General features: G+C 51.3%; 1 protein-coding gene and 1 long non-coding RNA gene across 4 annotated transcripts in view; one reads left to right on the top strand and one right to left on the bottom strand.

Annotated features, from left to right (window-relative positions):
* The first annotated feature begins 6,462 nt into the window (after positions 1–6,462).
* SKOR2 (SKI family transcriptional corepressor 2) overlaps positions 6,463–11,981 on the top strand; it is a 45,663-nt gene continuing 40,144 nt past the window's right edge. For 2 of the 3 annotated variants that reach the window (XM_055232889.2, XM_063639567.1), the window contains exon 1: positions 8,936–11,539. In XM_055232889.2, the coding sequence (XP_055088864.2) occupies positions 8,936–11,539 (2,604 nt within the window). Of the gene's footprint in view, positions 6,750–8,888; positions 11,540–11,981 lie in introns of those variants that run through there. The other variant, XM_063639570.1, reaches the window with a different exon arrangement.
* LOC134736769 (uncharacterized) lies at positions 8,561–10,525 on the bottom strand. The gene is made up of 2 exons (XR_010121011.1): positions 10,388–10,525; positions 8,561–9,615 (listed from the first exon to the last, which is right to left on the bottom strand). It is a non-coding gene; the product is annotated as an uncharacterized lncRNA (long non-coding RNA).

Raw genomic sequence — 11,981 nt, forward strand, 5'->3', positions numbered from 1 at the left:
AACCCTCAGTGCTCATCTCTATGGTTTGTTTGTACAATTTGTTTCTAAGACACCCAAGGTTACACAGTTCTAAAAGATGGAAAATTTAATTATTTGCCAACATTAAGAGTTTGCCGATTATATCATAATGTGTCTTGAATAAGTTTGGGATGGTATTGCCTTTGGTCTGTTTAGCTGCGCTTTCACTTGGAACCCCTTAAGCTCCGTGACAGAAAGCCTTTTTTTTTCAAATTTTTTTTGCTTAAAAAATAACTTTTAAATACACAAAAATAGAAAATTTCTCCCAACATTCTCTCTGCATATTCACTGGTTGCTGTATTTTCAGGAAAAAAAAAAAATCAATGACTCAAATTTCTATCACCCTCTTCCCTGGGACTTATTTTGCTAATATCTAATTTTATCTTTTGCTACCACTGAGTTAAAGTGTGCAGGCAGGAGAGAAGCTGAAGGCATTATGCTTATTGGGCAGTCAGAGAACACATGATAGTTTAATAGTGCATTAGGTAATGGGATCAAGCTTGATGGCAAAGTAGAAATTTTTCAGATGAGTTGAATGATGGGGGAGGGTAAGATAGAGAAAACAGTAGGAAAGGAAAAAAGAAAGGCTTTATTTCCTTAGGAAATAAAATTCAATGTTCCTTCCACCAGTGTCAGCTGGGGAGATGGTAAATGTACATCTCTCTCGTGACATGTCAACTACAATCTACAACCCCTCCCCCTACTCCCACTCCTTTGCTTCCCCTCCCCAAGCTTTAAAGGGTCCTGCTCTCCACACCCTCTCTGCATCCTCAGTTTTATTTACTTCTTAAACTGGTTGCTTAAAACAAAATAGCCAGTTGTAAAATAAAATAAGCCATAGGCCTCATTTCTCATACTTAGTGGTAGTTGGAGTCTTCGTATGATTAAAGACTCTTTTGCAGAAATCCAACCAAATACTTGCTGTGGTTTCATCTTCCACAACCCTATTTCCTACTCCACTTTCTCCCTCTTCCCTTCTCCTTTTTTCTCCTCTCCCTTCTTTAGGAGTGAAAATCAGAAAAGGCAAGCATCTTGCCTTGTTATTCATTATTATAGCAGCATCTTTGAGACGCATCTTTGCGAATGAAAACTCCATGTAGATGCCTTATCCTTTTGTTGTAGCGACCTAGGTTATTCAGGAGCAGAGACAAAAGCCTGAAGTGATGTGATCTAAATGAGCTCCGGGGTTTTCCAGCTGGGACCACCTCCATTTCAAAGGACCCCCTCCTTCCCTATATGGGGAGGAGGTGGGTGGAGAGGGCGAGTACAAATGTGTATACGTGCAAAGAGACAGAGAGAGAGAGAGTGAGAGACAGAAAGGAGAAAAGAGAAAAGCGAGAGAGCCTAGTGGGCTTATTCCCTGTGCCAGTGTTTTTCTTAGATGCATATTCACAGGTGTGTTCAGGGAGTGTGCATCTATGGGTCTGTGTGTATCCTCAGGTATTTTGTGTGCCTTTGAATTTTATCTTGTTCAACTAATATTTGCTAAGTGACCACCAAGTTCACCAACTTCATCTTCCATTCTGGATATTATTACTTCATGGAAACGATGTGCACATATGTGTGCCTTGCTGTGTTCACAGGTTTGGGAGGACTTATAAGTGTTCTCTGTTACAATAAAGAAAGGCCAATAGCAACTGTTTCAGTTAGTCCCTGTGAACTAAGGGTAAGAAGGGTAAGAATCTTCTCTGCCACTTACCCAAATGCAAGCTTCCTTGTGAGAAAGATTTCCTCTGATTAAGGAAAACCAAGTCTCAGTTTCTCCTCCCACCATCACTATTTCTTTAAAAGGTGCTTGTTTGAAGTGTAAGAGCTCACTGATTCACATAGTCACTGGTACATGAAGAACTCAAGGGATCACTGGGGCAGGAATACAGGTCCTGCAAAGTATGCTCAGTTTCCCTTCCCAATTCCAGTTTAGAATATTTGGCTTGTGCTCTCGCTGTACTTCTCTTGGACTGGGCCCTTGTTTATAAACAACATTTCAGAGAAGATTCAAAGATTGAGTTAGCCCCAGGATGCTCGGAGCCCTTTCTAATTTATCCTGTAACTTCGGCCATGAATAAATCTTTACTTTGCTCCTAGTCCCTGGTTTGTTCCCTGCAACCACAGCTGGGGCAATAAAGGGAAAACCAGGGAGTCTGAGCCGGGCTGCAGAAAGATTTTTAGGGTAGAAAGTGAGAGCTGAGGGCTATCAGCAATCGTTATCATTATGGCCATTATGATTGCTAATATTTATTGTCAATCTACTTAAAATGGGTTAAACAAATGCTAGCTGGGGTTCTGGCCAACTGTATATAAAATAAAGACTAGACCAATTAAAGGCTGGATAAAATTTTAGCAAAAGGACTAATGTTCCTCCAGAGAACTTGGTTCCCTCTCTGCTCACCACTAAGGTAAAATGCCTTTGATATCTTTTATTCTGGAGCTATTAAAGATTTCTAATGCATCTTGTAACAGGACAGTCCTAGCTCTTGTTCCCATTCTCTGAGGAAAATGCTTTTAAAACTACCATGTATTAAACGACTACTGTGTGCCATGCACTTTGCATATATGATCTTACTTAATTCTCACAACACCCCTGTGGGCTACCTATCAATCTCCTCATTTTGCAAATGAAGAAACCGGGGCTTGGGGAGGTGAGGTATCTGAGCAAGATTCCAAGCTAGTCAATGATTGAGGAGAAATTTGTACCCAGTTTCATCTGATTCTGAATCCCCGGTTCTTTCTAATATACCAGAATTCTTCTGCCCCTTCCAGTACTGCCAGTCTCCCAGTTTCTTTCTGGGCCATATGGGTCAACTTTTGCAGGCTAAGGACTAACAGAGAAATCATTTCTTGCCCTATTTGATGCAGAAATACCAATGCCAGGGACACTTCTATCAGGGAGACGGAAGCAGTAAGATTTCTGCCTAAGAGCTGAGAATGGGGTAAGAGGGAGTGGGAGAGAAGGATAGAGGCTGTTTTTCTGATCTGTAACTGTCATGAGTTCCTTAACATCCAAACTGGGATTGGGAAGAGATGGCATATCTGGTGTTTCAGATTGTAATGAATTTTTATCCAGGCTTTTATTTTCCTTGCTGTCAATGCAAGGAAGGGGGTGGGGTTGAGGGAGCTGGATTGCTCAGTTCTTGGAGATGGGGCAGGTGTGGGAGAAGTAGGGGGTGTGGTTCTGTGTTGCCCCTTACCCGCCTCTTAAGACTATGAGGCTCTGCTCGAGCCCGCCCAGAGCCGAATCTAGGGCTCGATTACAGGCTGGGAGGCTTCTTCCCGACTTGAACACAGTAGGATTCGCTGTGCTTTGGAACGATGCATCTCGTCAGCACCGCGAACAGTTCCCATCCCGCGTTTTGTTGTGGCCTCGTATCCCGCGGAGTTCACCGCCTGCTCGGAAACCGACTGTGTCCCAAGTGGAGGAAGCTGGGCCCAGGCCCGGCTGAGCGTGGGTTCGCTTCAACCAGTTTAAATTTGTAGCTGGAAGCCCATATGCGCTCCTCTTGCTTCCTGGAAGCCTCCTCCTCTTGCTTCCTGACGTCGCCTCTCCAGTTATGAGGAGGCCAGCTCGGTTTGTGGTTTTCCTCTGGGTCCCGCGTCTGGGCTCCTTTACCTGTCCTTGGCCTGGGTGAACCGCAGCCGCCCGGAACGGAGATGGGAGTGGAAATGCTCTCCTCCATGTGGTGATAGATCATGAAAATGGGTGACACCAGTTTAACCAATAAAACAATTTGAATCAATTAGCAGGCTGAGGAGAGTCCCGACGTGTAAAATGCATGTCAGCTCGAAGAGGAAAGCATTGATTAACTCGGGCTCGACCAGCCTGCTCTCGCCACCGCTGACTCCTCCCTGAGCCTGCCAGTGTCCCAGGGGCCAGAACAGGGACTGACAAGGAGTCCACAGAGGAACAGCAGGAGACTTGTTCAAACTGAGGAGAAAACAAAGGGTCACAGAGACAGTGGGTGGCAGAAGGTTGCTCGCAGACTCAAAATATACAAACAGGCTGTGATTCTGCAGTCCAGCTCTGGTCTCAAGATGAGGATTCACTGGGGGCATGTGTGAAGTCTTTGAATAACTGTTATCCACTTTTACCTTCCAAAAATATATAATTGACCTGACTTTTTAAACAGGCACCCTAGACTCATAGGGGAAATAAGACACTGCACTATTCTTAGAATTGTGTAAAATTATTTAACCTAACACCACGCATTTTTCCTTCCAATGAAACCTTTTTCTATTAAAGTTGTATATCCTGTTTGTCCTGTAGGGTGGGGGTGGGGGGCACTGGGGAAGAAAGTTAAGGCTTGTATGCAGTAAGCCCAAAAGTAATTTGTAAATGTTTCTGTTTTAAAATTCAGGTGAGGAAGTGGCTACGGGTGCCACTCAGATGTGGATTCACTCCTCAGGGTAACCTGGAATGGCAGGGAAGGCAAAGATTTGGCCCATTTCTCTTTTCAAATAAATCTGTTTTTGAAGACACTCTTTTTTAAAAGATGGGGATCTGTAAGAGGAAGAGGAGCTTTGTGGGGTAACAATGGGAACTGTACAATCAAAAGTGAAAACCTCGTAGTGCTCCCTCCCTGGCGGTAACCGGATATTTCCCTGTGGTAGTTAGTGAGGTGATAGGACTTCTCCTTTCTTCCCGCTCTCAGTCGTAAAATCAGCCCCATTTCCAGGGTTCGTTTCCACGTAGCTCAAGCTTTCTTCCTGGCAGTCTGGAAACTGGGAACGTTTCCCTTTGTGGGAGCCCCTGACCCCAGAGAGGAGGCAGAGGAAGGGAGAAGAGCCAGCCTAGCCCTGAAACCTTCTAAAGAGCACTGAGCCTTCAGCCTCGTAGAGAAGGGATTTGTGAATGACAATGGCGCGCTTTTGGCCAATGGGCTGGGTAGCCAGAAAGTGTGAGTTTTCCTTCTTTTTAGGATGGGAGGCTTTGGGGTATTGGCGGGGGAGCACTAGGTTGATTTCAGCCCCTTAGGACAAAGCCCAATTTGTGCCTTGAATGTCTTTAGAAACTAGAAGATGAGTGAAAAATTCTTTCATTGCCCGTTGAAACATGCCCAAACGTTTGGATTTTCATGGCTCTGTAACTGTGTTTTCAGGATATTAATTTAAAATAGCCACAACTCCTGAGCAACAAGCCCCTCACATTTCTGTTCAATTGACTTTCCTTGAGTTTATTAACCTTTGAGGAAGGTTAAGATTTCGCATTTTTGCTCTTGTATTTAGGAGTGGTATGTTGTTGGTGCTATGACACAATCTGTGTGGGCTTTCAGCTTGTTAGATGTTTTTCCATCATTTCCACAATGCTAAGACTGTTTCACGAGGCAGCAATTGAAAATTCAGCTATGGTAGTAAAGGAAAAACTTAAAGAACTTCCCAACCCCACCCCAGCCGGCATCCTTCTTAGAACATACTCCAAATAAGTGGTTTCTTTCCTTTCTGATAAACTAGCCAGTGGTCGTTTTGACTCTTAACAGCTGGTCAATTGGGAGGCACTATATTGAGACTTCATTAATACACTAGGGTGCGCCTCATTTAGGGAAACTATGAGGAAATGTTTTCTTATCCTAGTCTTTATTTTAGGGGAGGAGATTAGGCTCCTACTTGTTTTCCTGATTAAATTTATTTATTCCTCCAGGAAAATAGGCAACTTGCTCAAGGACTGTTCCATGTGGGGGACCTCCCTGCTTCCCCACCCCCCCTTTCCTTGTGCAGAGGTAGCCTGTATGGATCTTGTAAAATGGGTTAGAGGACGATTCTGAATGAAGTTTGATAAATCAATATGCACATGCACATGCACATATTGGGGTCCTCACCTAATTGTACACTCCATAAAATAGAGAAGGCTGCAGTGACTCTGCATCTTGTCCTATAAAGAAAATGTATATGCAAAGACGGGGCACTCCAAGTTTTTAGATTGGGCACTCTATGTGGAAACTTCTCTGCTTTTTCTCATTTCATAGCGTTTCAAAGGAGTCACTGAAGCTAATTTATTCTCCGGCTGACTGTGGATTCTGTCTTGACACAGAGCAGCTCTGCATCGTGTACCAGAGGGATCATTCATGAAGGAGGGTGACTCAGAAATGAGGGGAGGAGACAATAACCGTCAGGGATATAGTTAATTTGGAGGCGTCCTTCTAGAATGCGGGGCCTCCAGGATCCAGGTCCCGGGATGCAGGCAGACTGTTCGCTTTCCACTCCTAAATCAGATCTGCGGCTCCAGCACCATTGCTGCAGTTTAGTCCGGGGCTGAGGAGGTTGTTGTCAATTGCGAGTTGGTTAGGTTGGTAGCTTTCGTGCCTGCTGAGAAAGGATCTGTCTGTCGCTCGCGCTGGCTTTCGCTCTCCCCCTCCCTCCCTGTAACTTGCCAGCCCTTTAATGTGGAGTGTCAGGGAGACGGTGACGTCACCCTGCCCGCTGGGTGGCGTCCCCTCGGTCCGACAAGAGTTCAGAGACAGACGCTGTCAGACCGCGCTCCACTTGGGGCTCTCCTGCCGCGGGTTTCTGCGTGCCCACACTTTCTGCGGTGGAGGGGACGCCCCACCGCAATTCAGGCCGTCATTCTCCCCAGGCCGGCGTTTGAGCGCCATTCGCTCGGGCGAGAGCCTGGATCTTCGTGCGGAGCCCGCCGGAGTCCCGCCCGCTGGATACGAGGACCCGCTTGGATGCTTCGCCTCCGAGCGCCCTCGGAAGATGGGCCAGCAGCCACACGCCTAAAGACACCCAGAGGTTACCAGGTACTGCCGGAACCGGCCGCCCCAATCCCGCACACAGCGTGCAGGGCACTATTTGAGATCCCCAGCAGTAGGATTTTCCGCGTTAGGTTGAGGGGCAGCGGTGAGCTTCCGTGGTGACTGATTTGGGAGTCGGAAGAACTAAGTTGGGGGTGGGGGGTCTTTGGCTCTTGGGCAAGTTAGGGAAGTTCACCAGCTTCCTTTCTCAGTTCAACTAACTTTTAATTGTCTCTTCTCCCCTCCCCACCCATCCAAAAAATAATGCCCCAGCCAAAACCTTGTGTCTGCTCTGACGGGAGTTTCTGGGAGGGCTTGGGGTAAAAGCGAGGAGACGCTTCTGCCTGGTCTACTGCTGCTAAGGCTACGAGTCCTTAACGCAGAGCCAGCTTCCCGCCCGGGCTGGCCAGCCGCGCGCCTTGCTGGGGAGCGAGAGTTGGAGTTATCCCAGGGTCTTTTTAAGTGGATATGAATCTTGTTTGGTAGGGAAATGAGCATCGAAGGGCCACCTGGCGAAGCTAGTGTTGGTTGTATCAGACTCGGGTGTCACTGCGCCTTGAACTGCCATGTAACGCCCTGTCCCCTGGAAATATTGTCTCTGATCCACCCAAAGTGACAAGCCAGGCTTTCCTCTCCTTTGATCACGTCGAGTTTTGTTCAAGCTTCCTAGAGGCCGCCGAATGTAACGAGAACTGAGGAATCAGGGAGCAGCAGGGCAGAGACTGCTGTATAGATGCCACAGGGACCCAGAGAGAGGACACGGATAAGAAATTGGGTGAGGGAGTAAGATCGTGTACCCTCTGAAAGCACTGTAATAGCGAACTCGCTGTACGTGGCCGAAAGGGGCCATGCTATGGCTTCTGGTGATTTTTCAGGGCAAAGCATAGCCTTGGCCAATGCGCTTGAAATGTAGCTGTGGAAAGATCAGTGTTTGTTTTCCTAGGGAGTGAGCTACTTTCCTTCTTTCCACTTAGTGGCATTGTCACTAAAATTTCTTTCCGCTTTCTTGTTCTGCATTTTCAACTTACTGAATATTTTCCCTCATTGTGGCATTCTGTTGACTGGAGGTAAAGTTAGAAATTTTACCACAGACCCAACCTGGGATTTCGACTTTCAACACTCCCACAGATTACCTAGTCCACCGATTAGCTGTATGGTGGGGCAGCTTTTCCCCAGAAAGATATAGAGATATCAAAATAAATTAGGGGAAAAAAAGTCGCAGAAGGTGGTTCACATCAAGCTAAAAAATTTGCCTTGAAGTCTGCCAATGAAGACGCCCAAGAATTGTTCATTCCTGTGTACTGTTTCTGGGTTTAACACGCTTGCCTGTACTTACTTTCTTATCGTCACGGAAATGACAGGAAAACCGTTTTTAAATGATTACCATCTTCAACTTCATGTTTTTAAGCCAGCTACCTATCTGAGACCAGAACCACTCAGTTCAGCAAGTAGGTTTTTTAAAAACTGAAACATTCTATTTTGGTGCAACTGTGTATACGACTTTGTACATTTTTCACCTTTTCAAAAAAATAATTCTAATTACAGTAACAAAATATCTAATGGCAAGGATGAGGGAGAAGGGATTTCGTTTTGCTTTAATGACCTGTGTTTCAACCAATAATGAATTTCCCCAAGGAAACCACAGACACCACGAAAATCACTTTTTAAAGGGTTTTGGGGGTTACTTTTTAACCAAAATCAATCTATCTCCAAGCAAATGAGAATGATATCTCTTTAAATTTGGGTTTCAATGGCCAAGCCCCAGTTTTCCATAGCTTTTATAATCTGTACTAGTTACAACTATCATTACTACCTAATTTCTAGAAGCAAGCCATTTTATTCCAACGGCTTCTATAAATCCGGGATAAGGTCTTAGGTTTCTTACAATTCACTGCTTTTGAGGACAATACATAGTTAATTCACTTTAAATGTTTAGAAGTGCAAATTCCTGCATTCCTAAAGGATGACCTTGAAGGAAATTAAGAGATGACTTTCTTGTGTTCAAAACTTGGTCACTTTTTCCAGTAATAATCATGTCTTAACCAAAGCAAGAAACTTATTCTAATTCTTTGGTTAGCGACTCATCCCACCCCTCTGTTTTAGTCTGAAAAGTCTCAAGTCAACGCTTTCTCCTTTCCCTTCCAGTGTCCAAGGCAGACCTGTAGGGCTCGGCCCGGGGTTCTGCGGCGGAGATGGCTTCCAGTCCGCTGCCGGGGCCCAACGACATCCTGCTGGCGTCGCCGTCGAGCGCCTTCCAGCCCGACGCGCTGAGCCAGCCGCGGCCAGGACACGCCAACCTCAAACCCAACCAGGTGGGCCAGGTGATCCTCTACGGCATTCCCATCGTGTCGTTGGTGATCGACGGGCAGGAGCGCCTGTGCCTGGCGCAGATCTCCAACACTCTGCTCAAGAACTTCAGCTACAACGAGATCCACAACCGTCGCGTGGCGCTGGGCATCACGTGTGTGCAGTGCACGCCGGTGCAACTGGAGATCCTGCGGCGTGCCGGGGCCATGCCCATCTCATCGCGCCGCTGCGGCATGATCACCAAACGCGAGGCCGAGCGTCTGTGCAAGTCGTTCCTGGGCGAAAACAGGCCGCCCAAGCTGCCAGACAATTTCGCCTTCGACGTGTCACACGAGTGCGCCTGGGGATGCCGCGGCAGCTTCATCCCCGCGCGCTACAACAGCTCGCGCGCCAAGTGCATCAAATGCAGCTACTGCAACATGTACTTCTCGCCCAACAAGTTCATTTTCCACTCCCACCGCACGCCGGACGCCAAGTACACTCAGCCAGACGCAGCCAACTTCAACTCGTGGCGCCGTCATCTCAAGCTCACCGACAAGAGTCCCCAGGACGAGCTGGTCTTCGCCTGGGAGGACGTCAAGGCCATGTTCAACGGCGGCAGCCGCAAGCGTGCACTGCCCCAGCCGGGCGCGCACCCCGCCTGCCACCCGCTCAGCTCTGTCAAGGCGGCCGCCGTGGCCGCCGCGGCCGCGGTGGCCGGAGGCGGGGGTCTGCTGGGCCCCCACCTGCTGGGTGCGCCCCCGCCGCCGCCGCCGCCGCCGCCGCCCTTGGCAGAGCTGGCTGGTGCCCCGCACGCCCATCACAAGCGACCGCGCTTCGACGACGACGACGACTCCTTGCAGGAGGCCGCCGTAGTGGCTGCCGCCAGCCTCTCGGCTGCAGCCGCCAGCCTCTCTGTGGCTGCTGCTTCGGGCGGCGCGGGGACTGGTGGGGGCGGCGCTGGGGGTGGCTGTGTGGCCGGCGTGGGCGTGGGCGTGGGCGCGGGCGCGGGTGCCGGGGCCGGGGCCAAAGGCCCGCGCAGCTACCCAGTCATCCCAGTGCCCAGCAAGGGCTCGTTCGGGGGCGTCCTGCAGAAGTTCCCGGGCTGCGGCGGGCTCTTCCCGCACCCCTACACCTTCCCGGCCGCGGCCGCCGCCTTTGGCTTGTGCCACAAGAAAGAGGACGCGGGCGCTGCCGCTGAGGCCCTGGGGGGCGCGGGCGCAGGCGGCGCGGGGGCGACGCCCAAGGCCGGCTTGTCCGGCCTCTTCTGGCCCGCGGGCCGCAAGGACGCCTTCTATCCGCCCTTCTGCATGTTCTGGCCGCCGCGGACCCCTGGCGGGCTCCCGGTGCCCACCTACCTGCAGCCCCCGCCTCAGCCGCCCTCGGCGCTAGGCTGCGCGCTCGGCGAAAGCCCGGCCCTGCTGCGCCAGGCCTTCCTGGACCTGGCTGAGCCAGGCGGCGCTGCTGGGAGCGCCGAGGCCGCGCCCCCGCCGGGGCAGCCCCCGCAGGTAGTGGCCAACGGCCCGGGCTCAGGCCCACCGCCTCCTGCCGGGGGCGCCGGCTCTCGCGACGCGCTCTTCGAGTCGCCCCCGGGCGGCAGCGGCGGGGACTGCAGCGCGGGCTCCACGCCGCCCGCGGACTCTGTGGCAGCTGCCGGGGCAGGGGCCGCGGCCTCCGGGTCTGGCCCCGCGGGCTCCCGGGTTCCGGCGCCCCACCATCCGCACCTTCTGGAGGGGCGCAAAGCGGGAGGTGGCAGCTACCACCATTCCAGCGCCTTCCGGCCAGTGGGCGGCAAGGACGACGCCGAGAGCCTGGCCAAGCTGCACGGGGCGTCGGCGGGCGCGCCCCACTCGGCCCAGACGCATCCCCACCACCACCACCACCCTCACCACCACCACCACCACCACCCCCCACAGCCGCCGTCGCCGCTGCTGCTGCTGCCCCCGCAGCCCGACGAGCCGGGTTCCGAGCGCCTCCACCCGGCCCCGCCCCCGCCGCCGCCCCCGCCGCCCCCTCTGGCCCCGCACCCGCACCACCGAGGCCTTCTGTCTCCCGGAGGAACCAGCTGCAGCTACCCCAGCGAGGACAGCTCCGAGGACGAGGACGACGAGGAAGAAGAGCAGGAGGTGGACGTGGAGGGCCACAAGCCCCCCGAGGGCGAGGAAGAGGAGGAAGGTCGAGACCCTGACGACGACGAGGAAGAGGACGAGGAGACGGAGGTCCTACTCGGCGACCCCTTAGTCGGGGACGGCCGGTTCCTCCAGGGCCGAGGGCCGTCGGAGAAGGGGAGCAGCCGGGACCGCGCGCCTGCCATCGCGGGCGCGTTCCCGCTCGGCCTGAACTCCTCCAGGCTGCTGCAGGAAGACGGGAAACTCGGGGACCCCGGCTCGGACCTGCCCCCGCCCCCGCCGCCGCCCCTGGCCCCCCAGAAGGCGAGTGGCGGCGGCAGCAGCAGCCCGGGCAGCCCAGTTCACCATCCATCACTGGAGGAGCAGCCCTCCTACAAAGATGTAAATATCCCCTTTAGGCTCCTTCAAGCTAATTATTATTATTTAAATGCACCTTTAGGCTGAATCGGTTACATATGCGCAGGAAAGATGAATCACCAGATTTCCCCACAGAAATGCAATATTCAGTGTGTTTAGGAGGGCTTCTTTCCTGCCAGTGGTCCTCCGTAAAAATGTGGTTTCTGTTCCCTTTCTTGATAACGCCTTTCGAAGGCTTTGGGGCCGCCTTTCCCTCTTATATTTCAGCTGGCTGCTTGTGGAAGTTGGAAAAGACCCTTTAATTGACCTGGTCCTTCCTCTAATCCAACAATCCCCTTTGCCCCCCAACTGAGCACGTTTGTTCCCCTAAAAGGAGCAAGACCACAACACCGAAGCAGCCTGAATCACCCTACCCCTTTTCCTCTCTATAGTTCAGTACCTCCCCCGGACCATGACCAAAAAAGGT

This window comes from Symphalangus syndactylus, chromosome 1 (assembly GCF_028878055.3).
Source record: "Symphalangus syndactylus isolate Jambi chromosome 1, NHGRI_mSymSyn1-v2.1_pri, whole genome shotgun sequence".
NCBI lineage: Eukaryota > Metazoa > Chordata > Mammalia > Primates > Hylobatidae > Symphalangus > Symphalangus syndactylus.